This window comes from Cervus elaphus, chromosome 3 (genome assembly GCF_910594005.1).
Source record: "Cervus elaphus chromosome 3, mCerEla1.1, whole genome shotgun sequence".
NCBI lineage: Eukaryota > Metazoa > Chordata > Mammalia > Artiodactyla > Cervidae > Cervus > Cervus elaphus.
Window position 1 is genome coordinate 30,258,110 of NC_057817.1, and position 23,921 is coordinate 30,282,030.

General features: G+C 48.6%; 1 protein-coding gene across 2 annotated transcripts in view; it reads right to left on the minus strand.

The window, feature by feature from the left end:
• LOC122682197 (tubulin alpha-1C chain-like) overlaps positions 1 to 20,806 on the minus strand; it is a 1,110,822-nt gene extending 1,090,016 nt beyond the window's left edge. The window contains exons 1-4 of one of the 2 annotated variants that reach the window (XM_043885049.1): positions 20,658 to 20,806; positions 16,613 to 16,835; positions 16,324 to 16,472; positions 13,247 to 14,173 (exon numbers count right to left, since the gene is read on the minus strand). In XM_043885049.1, coding sequence (XP_043740984.1) covers positions 13,247 to 14,173; positions 16,324 to 16,472; positions 16,613 to 16,835; positions 20,658 to 20,660 — 1,302 coding nt within the window. In that variant the 5' untranslated portion in view covers positions 20,661 to 20,806. Of the gene's footprint in view, positions 1 to 13,087; positions 14,174 to 16,323; positions 16,473 to 16,612; positions 16,836 to 20,657 lie in introns of those variants that run through there. The other variant, XM_043885062.1, reaches the window with a different exon arrangement.
• Positions 20,807 to 23,921: the final 3,115 nt, after the last annotated feature.

A 23,921-nucleotide genomic window follows, 5' to 3' on the forward strand; every position in this document is an offset into this window, starting at 1 on the left:
TTCTGGCTGGGCTTCCTGGAGGGAGATGCTCCTTCCAGTGGGGCCTCCTTGCTCTTCTGTATCAGAAGATACCCAGATCTTCTACCTGATCGCCACAGGCCAGGCTCTGTCTCCGTTCCCTGCTGCATGTAAAAGGGAAGGAGGTTTTTTCAGGCCTGCAGATATTCTCTGTGTGCTTTCAATTTAGAGCTTCAGTTCACCCAGAACTCCTGGGGAGACTGGAAAGAAGCAGCAGATCGGTTTGGTTGACCAGGCACTACAGGCAAAAACCAAAGTAAGGAAGGGAGGCATGGAACTTTACTCTCCCAGGCCAGTGCTTGCACTGCAAAGGGAGTATACCATTTTATTTTATTAACACTTATTTATTTGGCTGCTCCGGCTCTTGGTTGCGGCACGCGGGATCTTTTCAGCTGTGGCATGCACACTCTTAGTTGCAGCATGTGACATCTAGTTCCCTGACCAGGGATCAAACTCAGACCCCCTGCGTTGGGAGCACAGTCTTAGCCACTGGACCACCAGGGAAGTCCCAAGGGGATTACACAATATTTTTTTTTGTTTTAAAAGGTCTTAATATTTTTATTATTGTCTTGCTAAAAGTTTCCATGAACTATTGCATAAGGCTTTTATATTATAACATTGATACTTTTGACAGGAAGCAATGAAGACCCAACTCAAAATGCCCCCAAACAATAAAAGGTTTAGAATCTCACATAATGAAAAATGCACTACGGAGAGAAGTTTCAGGACTCGTCAATTGAGGTGCTCAACAATCTAGCAAGGACCCAGGGTCTTTACATCTTTCTGTTCTGTTAGACTTGGAATGTTTGCTTTTGTCCTCATGTCAGTTCCCTTATGGTCACAAGATAACTGCAGCAACTTCAAGTGTTATGTGCTCACAAAATAATGTCAAAGTTTCAAAAAAGAAAATAGTTTCCCAGTGTTCCTTTTTTTTTTTTTTTAGTGTTCCTTTTTTTAAGAGCAAGGAAATTCTTCCAAGAACATCTTCCCACCAAGCCCCATCCAGCCGACTTTACCTCACCTCTCATTTGCATAATTGCATCATCTGCTGCTTCCTTAACCAGACCCTGGCGAGGGAACTCTAATGACCTCAAATCAGCTTAGACTAGGATTCACCCTGGTGCTGGAGAGGCCCAGAGGTTGTTGGCAGATAAAAACTACCAGCCAGGAATGGCTTTGGGGTAGACACACGATGGTGGCTGCCACATATGCCTGCCGCTTCTAACATGTGGTCTGTTCTGCCTCAAATTAGGATCGTGCCTATGAGATCTATCTCTAAAAACTGAGGGGGAACAATAAAGCTAAGTATATTCCCTGTAGAACCTAGAATAATGACTTGAACCAAATAGGCTCTTTAAAAATAATGAATGGGAGTGGTGGTGGTGGTGGGAGGAATTGGGAAATTGAGATTGCCATGATACTCTGTATAAAATAGATGGCTTTCCAAGTGGGCTGTGGTGAAGAACCTGCCTGCCGATGCAGGAGACATAAGAGACATGGATTCGATCCCTGGGGCAGAAAGATCCCTTGGAGAAGGGCATGGTAACCCACTCCAGTATTCTTGCCTGGAGAATCCCATGGACAGAGGAGCCTGGTGAGTGGGCTACAGTCCATAGTGTTGCAAAGAGTTGGGCATGACTGAAGCGACTTAGTATGCATGCCTAAAATAGATAACTAATGAGGACATATTGTGGAGCACAGGGAACTCTGCCTGATGCACTATGGGAACTTGAATGGGAAGTCTGTCCAAAAGGGAGGGGATATGTGTATATGTGTGACTGATTCATTTTGCTGTGCAGTAGAGACTAACACAAAATTGTAAAGTGAGTATACTCCAAGGAAAATTAATAAAAAAATGAATGAGAAGAGAATGGATGCATGTATATGTATGGCAGAGTTCCTTCCCCGTTCACCTGAAACTACCACAACATTGTTAATGGGCTATACCCAAATACAAAATAAAAAATTTAAAGTGTTAAAGAAATGAATTAAACTTTAAAACTGTAATAATTTTTATAATGGTACAACTGGACATGATTCCCTTTGTCAAAGGCATTTCACTATCAGCTTACTGTTGAGCTAGACATCTCCCTTGAGCCAAATGAGATATTTGGTAAGAATAGAGTGGAGCTGGCCAGGGTGGGAGGAGGGGAAAGGTGACATCAAAGAGATTGTGTATTTATACTCACCTTCCCAATGAATTAAACTAATTTGTGAATGTAGATAAAATTCTCGTGTAATTAGGAATGCTTTATATTCTGTTCTTATTTTAGAAAGAGAGAGAAAAAGAAGTCATCTGGTGGTGAGACAAGTGTTCAAAAGCATTTTCCAGGGACTTCCCTGGTGGTCCAGTGGTTAAGACTCTGAGCTCCCAGTGCAGGGGGGCTTGGGTTCGATCCCTGGTGGGAGAATTAAGATCCCGCATGCCACACAGATTGGCCAAAATATTTAAAATAATAATAATAAAATAACCAGCAGGCAACAGCTTTGCCAAGATCAGGTTCAGAAGAAATATACCTGCCAGTGCCCTCGACAAGGTCTTGGACTCCTACATCCCATCTCTTCCACCTCCAGCATTTTCTCTCCCTCCTGCCTGGCAACCTCTCCACTTATTCCCCCCTCTCAGCTTTCTCTCTTGACCTTGTTTAAAAAAAAAAAAAAGCATTTTCCATATTATGACTACCAAAGACACATCTCTAGTTCTGAAAGACTCCTCGCTGCTGAACAGTTCTCTCCTGCTGCAGTCAGAGGGAGCGTTAGGGGAGGAAATAACCATTTTCCAGAACCTGAGTTTGCTCAGGGCTGACAAACTCAGAGGAATGAATGGGGCGGTGACAGGATAATGAGATGTCAGCCAAGGGGACTTTCTCCACGGGGGTGAAGATGGGAACCTTCCCCACATTGACGCACTGGGTGTATTTTCCCTTTACCTTCTTCTGCCCTGGGCCTCTCAGACAGGAACTCTGGCAGCTCCAGGAGCCATCTGCCTGGGTCATCTCTGCCAGCTTCACTGTGTGGCCTTGGCTGACAGGAGCTGATCACCCTGGCCCCAGGGCTTAGGGGGGCAGTGCTCCGGGTGAGAGCCGTCCAGTCTGTGTGGTGGCTGGTGTCCTGTCAGCACAAATCCAGCCAGGTGACAGCAGCTACCCTCCAAGGACAGACTCTGTGTCTGTATGATCTGAGAGCTGAGTCTCTGAGTTCAGAATGTTATAGCCACGCTTTCCGGGAAACAGACTCACTCAGAAGGACAATGCAGATAGTGGAGTGCAGTTTATTACACCGGCGGGCCCAAGGCAGAGTCTCCTCTTAGCCAAGGACCCCGACCAGCATTTGTGAAAATCTTTTATACCCCATGTGTCCAAACCCACTACCCCAATTCCCTTGAGACTTACATAAACAAAGGAAGGGTAAATACAACTACAATAACCCCATCATTCACGTGTTATGTGTTCAAACAGTCAATAATCAATAAGCCCGCAGTTACATTCCAAATAGTTAATAACTGATAAGCCTGTGCTTACATTCTGATAGATAGTGTCCAGAGGCAGGGGTGATTAGTGCCTGTTCTTCAAGATTCCCCTGCCCAGAGGGGGGTCTTATCCTTCCATTGTCATTCCCACAGGCGCTAAGCACAGAGTTCAGAGTCCACTGGAGAGGTGGCCGCGCACGATCAGCACAGACAGGCCTGAGATGGAGTCCAGGCCCTATGAATTCCTCCTTCATTCCCCCCTCTTGATGCTCTTAGTTTCCATAACGAGCATCATTTATTGAGATATATTGTACCTTAGCCCTCCTGCCACCCACATGAGAGAATGCTATCAACCTCTGGGTTACAAAATTCACAAGGCATTGTAGGAAGCAGGGTGCACAAAGCAGTATGATCAAGATTACTATAACAACAGTTCATTAGACATGGCTTTCACTTGATTTTGCATATCCTCCAAGGCAGCAGATACATCTTCAGACAGGTCAGGGATGTACACACCATTCGCCAGAGTCCCTCCTTGGGCTGCTGTGAGTATGTCTAATGCCATCCTATTTTGAATTACTGCCTTCCTCATCTGAATCTGTTCTTCGTTCAAAGCTTGAATGGCTTTAGTACTCTCTAAGAGGGCCTGTTTAATGAAATTAGTTAAGGCCTCTACCTTAACCATGATATCCGTTGTCCCTACAGAGGGTATAAACAAGGCAGCAAGATAGTCATACCATTGGAACACAGATCGTGTCCATCTTGCATGCAGATAAGGCAGGTTTACTGGAGGCTGGTGTAGGCTAGGCTTAATTCTGCCATGGGCGAAAGCAAATCCTAATGTGCAACGCCCCACCCAGCCAACTGGTAACCATGGCCATAAGTTAAGCCCACAGAGCCACTGGGTCCCATTGGGGGCTACCCAGCGGATTCCAGGATTATATTTCCAGTTGGAACGGGCCACTGAGCAGACTGATTGGGGTGATAGGTAACTTCCAAGATTTGTTTACTTTGTTCAGGGGACAAATAACAATTCTTTTGGGTCTAGGGGATGGTCTCCAAATCCAACTTTCTGTTCTTTTTGTTCCCAGCAAATAGTAGCAGGGGCAATCAACTGTCCTTTCTCAGGAGTCATCCAGAAATATTCATCCCAGACCTGGTAGTATTGCTCAAGGCACCGGGAGTCCTGTCCCCCTTTTGTAAGGGAGGCTTTTTCCTCCTTAATTCTCATATATGAGGTATAAGCCTTTGTTATCTCCGTAAGGCTGGTGTTCATGTTAAATGTAACCCTATGTCCCTGGCCCACTGATGGCTTCTTCTAACACCAGAGGGCAAAGAAAGGTTATGGTTGGTGAGAGAGAGGAAAGTTCCTTTCTGTTGTTAAAGTCCCCATAACGGAGTGACGATACCCACCAGGGGAGTCTGTCTATTACTGACGGGCATAGCCCCACATACCCAAGTTCAAAATTGCATTGGTGAGGCCGAGCAGCAGGAGTCGTTTACCCAGCTCCATCCTGTAGAGGGCTCGTCTGGGACCTAGTTTTCTTCTTCCTCCTCAGAATGATCTTGGTTTCCCGTGGGTCGGTGGGGTCCTTCTGGGTGGTCCACTCGGCGTCCTCCGGGTCAGTGTGGTATGTCTTCTTTGCTCTGGTGTGATGGATCAAGGGACAATACCTGCAACTTTAACTGCAGTAGGGGTAGTTAGAATAACATAAGGGCCCTTTCACCAAAGGGCTAGCAAATCATGTTTCCAATCTTTGACCCATACTTGGTCACCAAGTGTAAACTCATGAATCTGTTCCCCAAGGGGGAACGGCACCCTTTCTTGTACAAACTTAGTTACCCAATTTATTACCTTACCCAGTTCCATCTGCTGTGAAATCCTATCCCCCCCTTACCTGAGGCAAATTTGTTGACACCTGTTTTCTTATGGGAGAAGGCCTCCCATACACAATTTCGTGTAGAGAATAGCCTTGGGACTGTGGGGTCATCCTGAGTCTGAACAGAGCCATTGGGAGCAAGTCCACTCAGGAGCAGTCAGTCTCTCTGATCCACTTGGAGAGTCTCTTTAAGTGTCCAGTTGGTTCATTCCACCATCTCAGAACTCTGGGCCTCCTCTTTGTAGATCTGTGCCTTCTTCTTTGACACCCGGTAACCTGCTTCCATCAACAGCTGGAGCAGTGCATTTGTCCCTTTCCAGCATTTTTCCTTGGTCTCAGGCAGCCAGCAGCAGGTCATCCCCCTGTTGGTAGGAGCTGACATCCATACTCTTCCGGATGGAATGAGTCCAGATCAGAAGCCAAGGCTTCCCCAAAGATGGCTGGGAAGTTTTTAAACCCTTGTGGGGGAGTCCAGATGAGCTGTTGTTTGGTGCTCCCCACTGGATCTTCCCATTCAAAGGCAAAGATGGGCTGTGACGCTGGGGCGAGGCATATGCAGAAGAAGGCATCCTTGAGATCTAGGCAAGTGTAAACTTTAGTCCTCGGTGGGAGGAGGCTAAGTAAGGTATAAGGGTTTGGAACAGTGGCGTGTAAAGTCACAGTAGCCTGGTTGACTAGCCTGAGATCTTGTACAGGCCTTTAGTCCTGTCCTCCTTCCCTTTTGACTGGCAGGATTGGCGTATTCCAAGCCGACTGGCACTCTCCGGGAAACTCCTCACTTTGAGGAGACAGGTCTCATTTGAGGCCACCCCGAGGCTTTGTGGCTTGAATCTCCTAGAGGGGGGAAGGCGCCTCGCCCCTCTGGAAGAATTCAGCCTTTCAAAGCCCGGTTTCTTCTCTTTGGCAGGTAGTGGATGGCAGCAGGGAACTGAGCGCTCAGGTGAGGAGGAACCCACCCAGCAGGGTGGAAGAGGGGGCCTGATCACCCCCCTGGGAGGGACTAGAAGGAGCAAGGACCCATAGGAGCCTGGAATAGGCAGGCGGCGATTGCTTGGTACACAGGTCGACGAGCGTGCTAGGGTTTAGGAAGGAAATTTGTGAAGGTCATTTAGGAGGTGTTTCCACGCCGTCTCGGGGAAAATTATTACCAAGCGATCGCCAGGGGATTTTTAGGATAGGAAACTGGTCCTTGTATGCTCGTATTCTGCCCTCCCCCAGGAGGTGTCCTGTCTGCTGTGAAATTCTTGACCCCTCGGAATTGTTAGGCTAGAAGGAGGGGGATACAGAAGTGAGTATGAATTGGCTTTTCCGGAGATGGCCTGGGACATGGGATATTTAACCCATCTGTGTTTCTGATCAAGCCCACCAAGGCAGAATGGACTTTAAGGGAGAAACAGTCTTGGACCATGTGATGTTCTGGTTCAGCTATGCTGACTGGCAGGTGAAGACACGCCGATCCCCCTTCTCCCTCTGGGGTCTGGCAGGTAAGGCTCTTCTCGCCCCAATTAGGAAGGAGGCAAAATGGCAATTTAAGTGTCACTGAGTGGAAATATCAGAAGTACATAGGGTACTGAGAACTTCGTAGACAGAACGAAAAGGAAAAGTAGAAGAAGGTCCGAGAAGGTAAGCAAGATGGGGGAAAGTGAATCTAAGGCAACTGTATTGGAGTGAAAATTTTAAAGAAGGGATTAGGAGGAGACTATGGGGTGAAGATGAAGCCTAACTGCCTCCACATACTCTGTGAGGTCGAATGGCCCCCTATGGGAGCAGGATGGCCACCAGAGAACACCGTGGACTTAAAAATAGTGGAAGCAATCTACACAGTAGTCACAGGAGAGCCAGGACACCTGGATCAATATCCATCTATTGACTCATGGCTAGGGTTAGCTCGAGACCCTCCTACTTGGACAAGTTTCTGTATCCAGAAGGGAAAGGGAAAAATATTAATGGCACAAAAATTGACTGATGATAAAAAAGGAAATTCTACAGGATTTGGATGGGGATGACCTGACCCCTCCCGCATACTGGATAATGACACGCCTGCCTCCCAGTGCTTCACCAGGACCGGAGGCTGCCTTAATGCCCGATCCAGGGCCAGGTGAAGTTTCTGCAACAGCCAGCTTTCCCGGAGTTCGTAGAGCCGCCGTTTGGGCAGGCTCCGATCCTGGTGACAGACGCCTCTGGCCAACACTTCCAGAATCCGGCTCCAACCGAACCGCCCAAGCTATACCCGCCTCTCCCGGTGAGTACTGACAAGAGGGGGAGGGAGATGTTGGAATTAAGCAGAGACCAAGCTCTGCCAGAGAGCCGGAGGGAATAAGGGAATAAAAGAGAACAGACAAGAGACTTACAGTGCTAGCTGCTGCTCTAGGAAAGTCTATCTCGGGCCCTCCAGAAAACCTCATCTGCCCCAAGGACAGGACGGTCCTTCAGCCGGTCCCAAGGGAGGCCCTGGGCCCATTACAGCCAAACCAGTGTGCCTGGCGCCGAGCTTTTGGCCACTGGAAGAATGAATGCCCTAAGGCAAGGAAGGAAGAGGAAGCTCCTGCAGTTGTGGGGCTTGCTGACCTGGAAATTAACTAGGGCTGCCAGGGCTCAGAGATATCAGGTCCCTGAGAGCCCATGGTAACTGTAAAAGTGGGGGACCAAAACATTGACTTCATGGTGGATACAGGAGCAGAACTGTCGGTAGTAACAAAACCTGTGGCACCTCTGTCCACAAAGACTACCGCTGTAACTGGGGTATCGGGAGAAGAGATGACTAAATCGTTTTGCCAGCCCAGAAAATGTCAGATGGGGGGGCACCAAGTGCTTCATGAATTCCTCTACATTCCTGAGTGCCCAGTACCCCTGTTGGGAAGAAACTTGCTCTCCAAACTAGGAGCACGAGTGACTTTCTCCCCTGAGAGAGGCCCACCTTCTGGACGGACTCTATGACTTATTTGCCCTCTCTCTCAATACCAACCCAAGATGAGTGGAGGTTGCATGAGCCTCTGAAGGCAGAACCGGGTGGGCCAGAAGAGCATGAGGGAGCTAACTCAATTATTCCCTGAGGTCTGGGTGGAAGACAACCCCCCCTCCCCCCAGGCTGGCTAAACATCACGCCCCAGTGATAATGGAACTCAAACCAGGCACCATCCCGTTAGAGGGCGCCAGTACCCGCTATGGATGGAGGCCTGAGCCGGCATATTGCCCTACATCAATAGATTGAAACAAGCAGGCATGAAGGAGGAATTCATAGGGCCTGGACTCCATCTCAGGCCTGTCTGTGCTGATCGTGCGCGGCCACCTCTCCAGTGGACTCTGAACTCTGTGCTTAGCGCCTGTGGGAATGACAATGGAAGGATAAGACCCCCCTCTGGGCAGGGGAATCTTGAAGAACAGGCACTAATCACCCCTGCCTCTGGACACTATCTATCAGAATGTAAGCACAGGCTTATCAGTTATTAACTATTTGGAATGTAACTGCGGGCTTATTGATTATTGACTGTTTGAACACATAACACGTGAATGATGGGGTTATTGTAGTTGTATTTACCCTTCCTTTGTTTATGTAAGTCTCAAGGGAATTGGGGTAGTGGGTTTGGACACATGGGGTATAAAAGATTTTCACAAATGCTGGTCGGGGTCCTTGGCTAAGAGGAGACTCTGCCTTGGGCCCGCCGGTGTAATAAACTGCACTCCACTATCTGCATTGTCCTTCTGAGTGAGTCTGTTTCCCGGAAAGCGTGGCTATAACAAGAAGAAGACCTGAAAAAAGGCCCCCTCAGAAAGCTACAGCCTGGATAGTGGGGGGGCTGCTGACTTTGCTCCCCTGGGTCAATGTGCTACTCTGGGTCACCCGGTCCCAGGAATGTGGCTCCCCACAACAGCAGGACAAGATCTCTGTTCTCCAACCGTGGCTCCACCCAGAGCTCCACACGAGGGCTGGCCTCCGTGTCCCTCCTCCCAGGAACTGGAAAGACTGCCAGGCACAGTGACGACCTCCCCGGGGCTGCTGGGCAGAGTGGAGTACTGCTTTGGAGTCAGAGTTCTGCGATCAGATTTCAGTTTGGCTCCTTGCTCTGTAGCCTTAAGTAACATGCTTAATCTCTCCAAGGTTCCCGATTTCCTCAGCTGTGGAAATGGGTGTGAGCACGTCCCCTCCTCACAGGTGTTGTGAAGATCATGCAACACCCCAGAAGGGAAAGGCGTTCCCCCTACCCTGACAGAGCTTCCCCCTCCTCCCACAATCTCAGGCGGGGCCTCCACACACCTAGAGCCTGAAGACACACTCTCTCTGAGATAACCGCACCTGGCCACCCCTGGCCTGAAAGGGGCCTGTTTGACAGATTTCCACTGGAGCAGAGATGCCTGCCAGCTGCTTCCCAAACAGGATGACCAGCAGACTGGCCAGCATTGCTGGTCCTCCCAGTCACTCTCTCCTCCTCACCCCAACGCGAATTGCAGCTTTGCCAGGGGGTCCATGGGACACCCCCCAGGGTGGGCAGCCTCCATGGGGTGGAAGCAGACTGTTCCATCAGTCAGGTCAGGTGAGAGCAGCATATTAGCTGCATGGTGGGTTTGATCCCTGGGTTAGGAAGATGCCCTGGAGGAGGGCATGGCAACCCATTCCAGTAGTCTTGCCTGGAAAGTCCCATGGATACAGGAGCCTTGCAGGCTACAGTCCACGGGGTCGCAGAGAGTCAGATATGACTGAAGCGACTGAGCACACAGGCAGAGTCTGGTGGTGGTTTAGTCACTAAGTCCGGCTCTTGTGACCCCATGGACTGCAGCCCACCAGGCTCTTCTATCCATGGGACTTTCCAGGCAAGTGTTGACTGGAAAAGATCTACAACTTGAGAGTTGTGAGTGAAGTTTTATTTGGGGCAAAATGAGGACTGCAGCTCGGAAGGCAGCATCTTAGATAACTGAGAGACTGCTCCAAACCCGCAGTGGGGGAAAGACAATATATAAGGTTTTGGTGAAGGAGGAGTTCAATACCATGAAGCACTCAGTTTGACAAAGGCTTTTTGTTAATCATGAGGATCTGATATCACCATGAAGGGATTTAGTGCTTCTCTAGATATGAGGAGATGCAAGGATTGAGATCATAAAATCTGTTCCTAAAAACAGTCAACTATCTAAAGACCTGTCCCACCAGATTCCCTGGAGCAAGAGTGCCTCACTCCACCCTGAACTCCTTCAGGGGTTGTTGAAGGTCAACAGCTATAGCAGCATGGGGTTCAAACTCTGTAGAGACAGGTGGCAAATGCCTTTGTTGTTCAGTCGTTGGCAATGCTCTTGTGCCAATTTATAGCTGACACAAGAATACTGGAAGGGTTGCCATTTCCTTCTCCATGGGATCTTCCCGACCCAGGGATAGAACTCTGGTCTCCTGCACTGCAGGCAGATTCTTTACTGATTGAGCTATCGGGGACGCCCACAGAGTCTGGGATGCCAGCCAATTTTGGGGCTGCACCCTCTTAGGCTTTCTCCATTTATCCCCATCAAGCCCCAGTGGCCTCAGCCCTGGCGGCAGTTCTGAGTGCAGACTTTCCATTTGCGCTCAAGGGCAGATCAGATGATTGTCAGACACAAAGCAGTGACTGAGACCTTGGGGTATATTTGTTCTTGCTGCAGGCGAACTTCTCTTCACTCTCACCAGCACAGGGGTGGGGGGGATCATCACTACAAGGACAGCTCCCTCTCCAAGCTCCGGCACTTTGCCCTTTCCAATTCCCCAGGCTCTGTTCTACTGGAATATTTTTTCTCAGCTGAACTCTTCTTTCACCTTCTTTCACCCCCACACCATTGTGGCTGCTTAAAGGTTTCCAGCCCCTTCCACGTCTTGGCAGGCTATTCACCTGCAAGGCTTATGGAGGAAATTGGAGGGGCTCGCTCCCAGCCAGGGGGCTGGGGTGGGGGCACTGGCCCCAGGGGCTTCAGGCTCTGCAGGTGCTGCCAGGCTCTCCTGAAGGCTGAAGGAGGAGGAGGAGAATAGGCAAGCCCTGAACCCCATTCTCAGGGTCTCCGGCTTGGGACACGCAGGCTCCGAGAATGGACCTCAGGTGCCGTGGGGCGCTGTGCTCAGCTGAAGCTGATGATCTCTCTTCCTTCTCACACCTGGATGTCCTGTTCCCTCCAGAGGTCTCACTGGAGCAATCGGCAGATACCCCAGGTTGGGAAGGTCTGAGCGCATCTGGAGTGGCCAGCCTCTCCAAGGTTCATTGTTTCAGCCCAGGACGCCCATGCTCAGCCTGCAGAAGGGATCTAGCCCATCACTTTGGGTAGCAATGGCTGGCTGTACTCAAGGATGGGGCGGGTTGGGTATCGCCCTGAAAGCATGAGACAACGGTTGCTCTCGTGACAACCATTCCGAGCACAAAGCTGAGACAGCTCAGGCTGGAAGCTGTGCTCCAAGACAGAATGTGCATTTGAGGGAGAGGGCTGCTGGTCCATGTGCTTTGTGGAATCTTAGTTCCCCAATCAGGGTTTGAACCAGGGCCCTCAGCACTGAAAGCGCCAATTCCACTGGGCCACCAGGGAATTCCCAGAATGTGCATGTTTAAAATGTTCTCCTTAAAGAGTAAGGGGGTAGAGGGTAGCAATGAGTAAGAGGTGAAAACACCAGTGGGAAAAGAAAGATGGTAGCTGAGCGCCATTGAATAAGCTCAGTCCTGGAGCAAAGGTGAACAGACCTGCGCTGACCCTCACCTCCTGCCACTTGCTTGGCCTTCCCACTCAGGCCAGGACCAAAGCATCAAAAATGGAACCTCCCTTCTGCATGACCTGGCCCTCTGATGATCGCTGTCCTCTCTCATTGCTCAGTTCAACCTCAGAGGCCACACCACTGGTCCCTGAGCACCAATCACCAAACTCTCCAGTCACCCGCACATTCTTCCTCCACCCTCATCTTTTCATAGTTGCCTCCTGCCCCCCTCAAGAACCACACAGCTTCCAGTAGGTGCTTAGAAAAGCATCCAAATTGGGGAGCTCTGGTCTTCAACCTTTCTTACATACATACTCCTTCAATTTTCCTTATTATTCCCCTACTTCAAATATTCCCCATGACATACACTGGGTCAAGGACCAATACCATAACCACTTGAGACTACTGTACTTGTGTGTCTCAGCCTGCTCTACTTTCTCCAAGCAGTGATTTCTTAAAGCACAGTCCTACTTTGCCATTGCAGATTTTGGCCAAGGACGAAAACTCAGCACAATTCTAAGCCCTTCTGATGTGATTCCAACACTTTATGAAATAAGGACTGCAGTAGTTCTGGCAGTCAGCCTGGCGACTTGAGTTATGGCTCCACCATTTATTAACTATGTTACCTAACCCCTTGCTACTCCACATGTGGTCACAGCAGACAAGAATACCTGGGAGCTTTGGATGGGATGAGTTAAGAGAGTAGCATTGAAACATATACATTACTATATGTAAGAGTCAGTGGGAATTTGCTGTATGATGCAGACAGCCCAAACCCAGTGCTCTGTGACAACCTAGAGGGGTAGGATGGGGTTGGGGGTGGGAGGGAGGTTCAAGAGGGAGGGGACCTATGTATACCTATGGCTGATTCATGTTGATGTATGGCAGAAAACAACACAATATTATAAAGCAATTAACCTCCAATTAAAAATAAAAACAAAAGAAAACCTGAGAACTTAAAAAAAAAAAAACCACAGAAATTTTAAAAAAGGCAGTATGTTTGTTGAAACTCCACTTCAGACCTACAGATTCAGCACTCCTGTGCAAATATCACTTTTATTGACAAGATACGGCCACAGTGGACAGCTCCACCGACACAAATAAATAAGACAGTCCCAAGAAGAAACTGCAGCAGACATGCTAATACTCCTCACCCTCATCATCTCCCTCAGCACTGTCAGCTCCAACCTCCTCATAATCCTTCTCAAGGGCAGCCATGTCCTCACGGGCCTCAGAAAACTCTCCTTCCTCCATGCCCTCACCCACGTACCAGTGAACAAAGGCACGCTTGGCATACATCAGGTCAAACTTGTGGTCCAGGCGAGCCCAGGCCTCAGCGATGGCTGTGGTGTTGCTCAGCATGCACACAGCTCGCTCGACTTTGGCCAGGTCTCCACCAGGTACCACAGTGGGAGGCTGGTAATTAATGCCAACCTTGAAGCCAGTGGGGCACCAGTCCACAAACTGGATGCTGCGCTTGGTCTTGATGGTGGCAATGGCAGCATTGACATCTTTGGGAACCACATCACCACGGTACAACAGGCAGCAGGCCATGTATTTACCATGGCGAGGGTCACATTTCACCATCTGGTTGGCTGGCTCAAAGCAAGCATTGGTGATCTCTGCTACAGAAAGCTGTTCATGGTAGGCTTTCTCAGCAGAGATGACAGGGGCGTATGTGGCCAGAGGGAAGTGGATGCGGGGATAAGGCACCAGGTTGGTCTGGAACTCTGTCAGATCCACATTCAGGGCTCCATCAAACCTCAGGGAAGCCGTGATGGAGGACACTATCTGGCTCATGAGGCGGTTAAGATTCATGTATGTTGGGCGCTCAATGTCGAGGTTTCTACGACAGATGTCATAGATGGCCTCATTGTCTACCATGAAGGCACAATCAGAGTGCTCCAGGGTGGTGTGGGTGGTGAGGATGGAGTTGTAGGGCTCAACGACAGCTGTGGAAACCTGGGGGGCTGGGTAAATGGAGAACTCCAGCTTGGACTTCTTGCCATAATCGACAGAGAGACGTTCCATCAGCAGGGAGGTGAACCCAGAACCGGTTCCCCCACCAAAGCTGTGGAAAACCAGGAAGCCCTGAAGACCCGTGCACTGGTCAGCCTGAAAAAAAAGAGAAAAGGTTTAATTTTACCCTTTGTGACAGCTGGAGTGACTTCTTTGCATCCATAACTACACTGATCAACATCTTAAAAAAAAAAAAAAAACAGAAAACTTCTTTTTTTTTCTTATTTTTTTTTGTGAACCATATTTGCTAAGAAAGCAGACCTAAAGAGCTTTTAAGTGCTAAGTGATTGAGAGAAACTTCACCATCAACTCTTGGAGCCTGGAGGGAGGGGATCTGTGAAAAGCCTATTTTAAATGAATTATTTTCATTTCTGCAGGCACAGGAATCATGAAGTCTGGAATGGATGCAGGGCCCAAGTTTTGGTGACCGGGAGGCTCACCTCTGCTGCCCTTGACATGACCACAGAGCAAAGGCGACCTCTTAGCAGTTGGAGACCTACCAACAGCAGGCCTGAGACCACACCAGCCCCATACAATGGATGTCTTACAAAAATTCTGGCAGCTGCTTTCTGAGCTGCAATACAACAGAGAGTGAAGATTCAGTACCTGGCACTAGGATAAGGCTGGGTCTGGCTCTACCAGTTCCTTGCCATGTGCCTTTGACCAAATTCATTCCACAATCTCAGTGTTCTCATTTATTAACTAAGGACAATAGTAATCTGCTTCCGCTTGTTGGGAATTAAATGAGTACTGGAACAGTGTCTGGACAATCAGCACTAGTTAGCAGAAAGTCTATTCATTCCGGGAAAGGTGATTTACTGTCACAAATCCAGGTCCTTGTGTCACCGGGACTTTCCAGCACTTACTTGAGCTCTTCTGGCTAACAAACTGCTATTGGTTGCAAGGATGATCTTTTTTTTTTTTTTTTTTTTTTAGTTGGAGGTGCAAGGATGATCTTAACCTGACAGTATTCTCTGGACAATCTTCACTTTAAGGTGCTCCAAGATTTGTGGATATTTTCTACTGAGCCTTAGGTCACTTCTATGGGACCATGCTCTGAATGAGATCAGTGCAAGGGGCAGACTCTAGTTTACCAGTTTCCACCCATTAAGACTCTTGTGGACACAGTAATCACACAGGGACAAATGCAATTGTTCTGGTGCTTAATGAACTTCACTCCAGAACCCTCAATGACCTTCACTAGTTTATTTGTCCCTAAGGCAGGTCCTGATTTCCAAGTCAGTACTTGTAGCTGAAGGTTCACTTGCAAACAGAGGAACCATTAGCCCAATTTTGCTGTGAAGACTGTGATAACATTGTAAAAAGTATGAAGCCAAGAACAATGTAAGGCCATTCTTTTGAAAATAGACCTGTTGTTGGCAGCCTTAGCGTTATATGAATTTCCTGACAAGCTATTCCACCCAGGCCTTCCTTCATTCTTGATTTTAGTTAATTACTTACAAGTTGCCCATATGCCTAAGGAGCAGAGTCATCTGATTGCCAGACTCTTAATTAAAATGATCTGAACAGAACCCTTATCAACCTTACCAATGTGAATACAGTTACCTTAGATTTTTCTGCCTCAAGGCTAGTCTACACTGCCCTGAGCTCTAGTAGAAAAACAAGGGTACTGCTTTTTGTGGTTATATCTTAATACTTTCAAAGTTCCAGTGACTTACACTTGCTTCCCTAACAAGGGAGGTCCCTTGACTCCACTTCCAGGGTTGCTGGAATTATCCAATGGCAGCTGTTTCTAGTCGGTATTTCATCGGCTTCTTTTGCTGTAACTTTGTGTAGCAACATAGGGTAGCTCTCCAATTTTTATGAGTTTGATCAATTAGTTACATTCAGAGCCAGCCACATACCACTGTGACTAAGATGACCTAAAAAGGGATGCCTCAGCTTGGAGCCAGGAAGCTGCCTGATTAAGATGAACAAGGATGTTTAATGGGCTTAAGTGTCAGTAAAACTGTTAAGGCTTCCTGGTACTCACTCGACTTCAGGTAAACTGCCCTCATGAGTGAGCAATTGCCCAAATCTGCCTTAGAAGACACAGGAAGAGGCCAAACAGCACTTACTTCAGCCTCAAAAAGTTGCTCCATAGCACAGGACCGTTTGGTTTAGAAGTCAAGTCATAGTGGGCAGTATAAAGATCATTCTAGTGTGCAAAGAATGATTCTCACAGTCTGGTCTCTCAAAGCTCTAAGAGAAAACCCTCATCCTATATTATATAGTTCTTTGTTTACCAGTTTTCGAACTCGGTCCAAGACGAGGTCAATGATCTCCTTGCCAATGGTGTAGTGACCTCGGGCATAGTTATTGGCGGCATCTTCTTTGCCTGAGATAAGTTGCTCAGGGTGGAAGAGCTGGCGGTAGGTGCCAGTGCGAACCTCATCTGGAAAAGGAAAATGAAGCAGCCACCCATCACGAACAACCCACACAAGTCTGCTCCATCTCAGGGCATCAATGGAACTCCCAGGACACACCTCCTGTCCCAGATCCCAGGGATCTATGGGGTTACTGAGGTCAACTCACCAATGACTGTGGGTTCCAGGTCTACAAACACTGCCCTGGGCACATGCTTGCCAGCGCCTGTCTCACTGAAGAAGGTGTTGAAGGAGTCGTCTCCTCCCCCAATAGTCTTGTCACTTGGCATCTGGCCATCAGGCTGGATGCCATGTTCCAGGCAGTAGAGCTCCCAGCAGGCATTGCCGATCTGGACACCAGCCTGGCCAACGTGGATGGAGATGCACTCACGCTGTGGGAAGGAAGAAAGGAAGTGTCAGAATGTGACACATCGGATGGGACATTTAGCAATGATTCACACAGAAATGACTATTAACCTTCAAGACAGACCAGCACCTTTCTGGAGGCCATGCCTGCCCAGGCACTATTTCACAAACAACAGGCCAATTCGGAGAAAATGCTTTGGAAAACCACAGATATGTTAATGAACTACTAGACAAGGCCAGAGACCAGACTTTCACTTTACAGCCACATTAGATATTCATGGTCAGGTTTCTACCTTCAGAATGACACAAGCTACTCTAGCAATAGATGTTCCCCAACTCCTGGGAAATATGCCTGCTGATTCCTTAGAGGCATGCAAAATTCCTCCTTCCAGCTCTGATTCATTCCCTGCGTGACTGTGTAACTACAGCTCATTCCCATGCCTCTTTCATTCTATTCTTTAAGCAGCTTCTGCCTCTCCCTTTAAAACCAGCTTAAACCAGCAAACTACAGTTCTATGACTCATGGAGAAAACCCCAGATAAGCAGCAGTTACCTGGACTTCAAAGACTGTGGTCAAAGGCATCCTGTTATCCCTGTGGAAGTATTTAATCTTAGGGAAAAACATTTTCCTTCACTGTCTACACACCTTGAGGGGAGAGTGGGAGAGGGTAGGCGGATGGAGACAGGGTAACAAAAGCTAGAGGTGTCACCAAGACTTCACTAATAGTTTAAGAAATCAGCTTTTCTCTCTCTGGCATTGTGGAAGAAGAGTCTATAATTTCATAAATTTAACGATGTTAGGCAAGCCGTTTGTTTTCCTTTACTTGCTGAACAAGGTCATTTATAAGTTACCAAACTCATTCCTGCTTGGTAAAATGAGGCAGTGAACATAGAATCTAAACCCACAGACTTAGGAGGAAAACAAACAGGATTTTTATTGTATTTCCATCATAAATCAAATCGGCTGTTTGAGACAGCAGTCTTTCAAGTATCCACATCAAATATCTCCTATTACATTTTCTCCAAATAAGAGAGTTTGAGGGTTCTGAAAGCTGCTAATAGGACTTTAAAGCCTTTGACTGTGTGGATCACAACAAACTGGGAAATTCTTAAGGAGACTGGAATACCAGACCCCCTTACCTGTCTCTTGAGAAACCTGTATGCAGGTCAAGAAGCAACAGCTAGAAACAGACATGAGACAATGGACTGGTTCAAAATTGGGATAGGAGTACATCAAGGCTGTATATTATCACCCTGCTTATTTAACATCTATGCAGAATACATCATGCAAAATGCTAGGCTGGATGAATCACAAGCTGGAATCAAGCCTCCCAGGAGAACTATCAGTTAACCTCCGATGATACCACTCTAACGGCAGAAAGTGAAGGGGAACTAAAGAAAAGAACCTCTTGATGAGGGTGAAAGAGGAATGAAAAAGCTGGCATCTGGTCCCATCAGTTGATGGCAAATAGATGGGGAAAATGTGGAAACAGTGAGAGGTTTTATTTTCTTGGGCTCCAAAATCACTGCAGACGGTGACTGCAGCCATGAAATTAAAAGACACTTGCTTCTTAGAAGGAAAGCTATGACAAAACTAGACAGCATATTAAAAAGCAGACATCATTTTTCCAACAAAGGTCTGTATAGTCAAAGCTATGATTTTTCCAATAGTCATGTAAGGATGTGAGAGTTGGACTGTAAAGAAGGCTGAGCACAGAGGAATGGATGTTTCTGAATTGTGGGTCTAGAGAAGACTCTTGAGTGTCCCTTGGACTGCAAGGAGATCAAACCAGTCAATCCTAAAGGGAATTAACCATGACTATTCATTGGAAGGACTGATGCTGAAGCTCCAATACTTTGGCCACTTGAGGCAAAGAGCCGACCCATTTGAAAAGACCCTGATACTGGGAAGGATTGAAGGCAAAAGGAGAAGGGGGTGGCAGAGGGTGAGGTGTTTAGATAGCATCATCGACTCAAGGGACACGAGTTTGAACAAAGTCCAGGAGACAGTGAAGGACTGGAAAGCCTGACATTCTGCAGTCGGTAGGGTTGCAAAAAGTCGAACACAACTTACCAACTGAACAACAGGAATCTAAAGAAAATTCAACATCGCCTAAGACGTAAAGGGCCTAGTCTCATAACCCCTAGACAAAACCTCCAATCACTCATAACCTTTGACTTATGCTTCGCTCCATGTCACCATACTCCCCATAAAGCAATTATGCTCTGCTGACCTCATCAGCAAGCTCACTATTACCTGCATCGACTTGCCCAGCTCTAAACCTGTAGGAGAAAGGGAAGCTTATTCTGATGAACCCATGACTTTTTACCATTGCATTGTGTTTACCTTTACCTGGGCTTTGGACATTCTACAGCCATAGAAACCAGGAAACAACCAGATATTTGCCCATGACAGTCCCAGGTCCCAAGGAGATAAAACATCTGAGAAGACCCTGCCAGCCTAATGAAGGCTTTTGAGTTCAAAAACCTTTCATATTGTGCAACAGTATGGCTTAGACTGTGGCTACTGCTTGCCCTCCACTCTCCCCTGGCCAGGTGGGAGAAGTGAGATACTGGTGATGGAGTCACTTAGTCTAGCCTTAACCAGAAAATCAGCATCTGTCCTTTGTAAAATACCAGTCTAATCAGTGTATGTCTTAATAGGTTTGCTGCTACTGCTGATCTCCTGCCCTTTAAACATTCCCACTATTTTTCTTCTCTTTTTTAAAAAAATTTTTTCCTCACTATTTTCTTAATAACACAATTACCAGTGTCCTTTGGTCTGGCTTAGTAAAAAGAACTCAAGCAAGCGTTACAGTCAGACATCCTTTTGATAACTGTGGTAGTCCCTAAAAAGGGTAACTATTTATTCACTATATTCCTTTTTATTTATTTATTTTTACTATATTCCTTTTTAAAAAAAGATATTTTGAAACATTTGATACTCATGCCCTTCTTTAGGTAGACCTCCAACTGATGTTTCCTAAGATACTTGTTTCCAAAACCTCTGGAAGCTAAATAGAAAATACTCAAGTTGTGTGTAATTTCATGTTTCTTTAAGACCAAGAATACTTTGTCAGTCAGTACTAGTTTACTCTGTGACTTTATATGTAAATGTCTCTTTTATGGACTTTTTAAAACCTGTAAGAAGAAAGTTTCAGCCATTAAACACCCCACTAAATTAACACTAGAAACACTAGAAACACAGGATTAAACAACGTGACAGTGATTTCCTTTAAAAGAGGAGCCTGCCTTCATCCTTCACGTGGATTGGCGCAATTGCAAGAGCTCCCCCGGCCCACCCAACCCCCGCCATCCCGGCCACAGGTGAGGATGGTGCAATTGGAAACTCCTCCCAGACAGAGTCTGGCCACAGGTGACTCAGCAGCAAGTCACAGGGCACAGGGGAGGGGTCGCCGGGAAACCTCTGCACCTACTATGCTGGAGCACACGAGATGCTCCGGGGTCCTTTGCGTAAGGCTGTGGGAAGGTGAGATCATTTCAGGAAATGGGAGGGATTTGAGCTTTCACAAGTCCTTGGGAGCCGGTGCGAAGGTTCTCGGACCTTCCTGGGGCAGTAGCGGCCCCGAAGGAATCTCTGAATGGCCCCTCTCTAGGATCAAGTGGCTTTTCCACTTCCACTCAAGGCAGTGGCCAGGCCGCGTCTTCGAGCCCGACGAGGAGTCAGCCAAGTGAACTCGACTCTCCCAACCTGGCCACCAGAAACCAGTGTGCCCGGAGGCGTGGACGTGGCGGCACTCGCACTGGGGTCCCAACGCCCCTTCGGACTCCGCACCGTGGAGTGGTGTGGTCTGCCCCCACACCACCGCCCGGGGACCCCCACTCACCATGACGGGGACTTGTACGGTTCTGCGGGGCTGGAACAGGTGAGGGGACGGCAGTGAAGATCTCCCACTGACAGACTACTAAGGAGTCCGGGGGAGAAGTAGTGAGAGGCCCGGGGCCGGGAGGCATCCTATAAACCCCTACCCGGGCCACGTGTCAGGAGGCCGGGCACCCGGCCCCGCCCCGGCCTCCGCCGCCCCGCCTCCCAGCCCGCGGCCGGCTTTTACCCTCGGGGCGGAGAGAGGAGGGGCGCACGGCGCTCATTGGTGGGTTCAAAAGTTCAAGCCAAACTCTACGGAACCGGCCAGAAGAACAGGAAGGGAAGGAGGCATCCTGGGGCCGGGGAATGGGCCGGTGGGGTGAGGAAGAGGATGCACTCGGCGACTGGAAGGAGAAGCGAGGCGAAGGGTGGGGACGGCAGTGGGCGACGTGTAAGCGAGGAGGGGCGCCAGGTAGAGGGAGGCGCGGACGCGGAGCCCTCCGGGTGCGGCTCCTCTCGCTGCCCGCCCGGCCCCGGGGCTCCGGACCCCCGACCCTGGACTGGAGGGCGACCTAGGTGGCCTTCAGCCAGTCCCAGCCGCACAGCCCCCAGTCAGGACCTCCCACACGATCCGGCTGCTTCCACCGCGGGGAACCGCGGCGCCCGCAGCTCTCGCAGTTGAGGCACTTCCAAGAGGGAAGGCCTAAGGTTCCCCATTCCAGGTCCTAATCACCACAAACCAACTTGAAATCTTGAATCTCACCTCTTTTGTTGCTTTTCTTTCCTTGTTTTCCTACCGCCTTTTAAGTGAACCGTTTGGTTCCTAACAGCAAGCTCCTTCCTACTGGTGCAAAAGCAGTCTTTCCCACGCCCCAAATTCATTATAATGCTAACCCCGGCTTCCCAGGTGGCGCTAGTGGTAAAGAATCCTCCTGCCAATGCAGGAGAGGCAAGATGAGAAGGTTTGATCCCTGGGTGGGGATGATCCGCTGGAGTAGGAAATGGCAACTCACTCCAGTATTCTTGCCTGGAGAATCCCATGGACAGAGGAGCCTGGTGGGCGACAGTCCTTGGGGTCTCAAAGAGTCTGACATGATGAGCACAAGAGCATATAATAGTTTTCACTTTTCAGTTGCTTACTAAGCAGAGTTGTTTGTTTTTCAGACAATGTTAATCACATGTCATCCATAGACAAATGCTTTGCCTTAGCCCCGTTTTTTACAGATAAAGAAACTAGGGTTTAGAGTAATTAAACTAGTTGCAGGTCACACAGCTGGAGCGAAGTTAGGCTCTCACTAGGGCTTCCCTGCTGGCTCAGAGTGTAAAGTGTCTGCCTACAATGTGGGAGACCTGGGTTCGATCTCTGGGACAGGAAGATCCCTGGGAGAAGGATATGGCAACCCACTCCAGTACACTTGCCTGGAAAATCCCATGGATGGAGAAGCCTGGTAGGCTACAGTCCATGGGGTCACAAAGTGTCAGACACGCCTGAGCAACTTCAGTTTCACCTTACCCTAAGTATACCACTCTTTGTTATGGGACCCAAGTTCCCGTGTCCCTGGCACACTGAAGCCAAACAATTTTCAGAACCTGGGAGTTTGGAGCAGAGAAAGCTTTACTTCAAAGGCTAAATGCAAGAATAGATGTCGGTTGCACGAAAGACCTGAACCCTCCAATCACTTTCAGGCAAGACTTAGCGAAATGAGTCATAGATTGCTTGACCAGCTCCCAGACCTTCTTCTGTCTGGTTGGTGGTGAGGTAACAGGGTGATGTTTCCAGAATCTCAGCCTTATGGTTCCAACCAGTCTGGAGTCTGTGTGCTTGTGGTGGACTTTTAGTTACATCCTCCTGAGTGGGGGTGGGGGGGGGTGTCTTAGCGTTTGTAGAACAACTCGAAGATAATGCATCAGGTTGTTACGATTATGGCTTCAGGAAGAACTAGGTGTCCTGTGACCCTATTGTCCTGATCAGTAACTGCTTGGGCTTGCTCTTTGACACTCAATGAAGGCCTGGGAGACTTTTCTCTGTTTTCTACATATAAGATACAGGGGACATGGAGGGGCTTTTGAAACTGGGAATGACCTGCAAGGTCCGGCTCAGTTTCACTCTGACCATCCATGCAACCATTTATTCCTCAGAAGCATCCTTTACCTCATGTTTTTATTGTTTATAGGATATAGGCTTCATTTAGCCTCCTTGATCTTCCCTGAACTCCAAAGGGCGGATTCAAACAGTTGCTTATCAGGGAAGGAAGGGAAAGCAGAAACAGGAGAAGTCTAGTGGTGGTACAGCCTTGAAGCCTGGTTCCTACTCAAGGAATATGCATAACAGTATCTCTGAGTTCTGCAGAACCTGGGCCCCTACCCAGGTGGAGGACGGTAACTTCAGGTTGAGCACAAGATTCCTGGAGCACCGCCCTACTACCTCACCAAAAACCAATCAGAAGAAAGTGACAAGTTCTGCATCCGCCACATTCAAAATTCACCCCAAATTTTGCCTCCTTTTCTGGGCCCTGTTAGGCCTCCTGCGCATGCCTATGCCCACTTGTCCTAAGTTGCTTCAGTTGTGTCTGACCCTTTGCGACCCAATGGACCGTAGCCTGCTAGGCTCCTTCGTCCATGGGATTTTCCAGGCAAAAATACTGGAGTAGGTTGCCATTTCCTTCTCCATGGGATCTTCCCGACCCAGGGATAGAACTCTGGTCTCCTGCACTGCAGATTCTTTACCGATTGAGCTATCGGGGACGCCCACGGAGTCTGGGGTGCCAGCCAATTTTGGGGCTGCACCCTTTTGGGCTTTCTCCATTTATCCCCATCAAGCCCCAGTGGCCTCAGCCCTGGCGGCAGTTCTGAGTGCAGACTTTCCATTTGCGCTCAAGGGCAGATCAGATGATTGTCAGGCACAAAGCAGTGACTGAGACCTTGGGGTATATTTGTTCTTGCTGCAGGCGAACTTCTCTTCACTCTCACCAGCACAGGGGTGGGGGGGATCATCACTACAAGGACAGCTCCCTCTCCAAGCTCCGGCACTTTGCCCTTTCCAATTCCCCAGGCTCTGTTCTACTGGAATAATTTTTCTCAGCTGAACTCTTCTTTCACCCCCACACCATTGTGGCTGCTTAAAGGTTTCCAGCCCCTTCCACGTCTTGGCAGATTATTCACCAGTAAGGCTTATGGAGGTAACTGGAGGGGCTCGCTCCTGGCCAGGGAGCTGGGGGGGAGCCCACTGGCCCCGGGGCTTTAGGCTCTGCAGGTGCTGCCAGGCTCTCCTGAAGGCTGAAGGAGG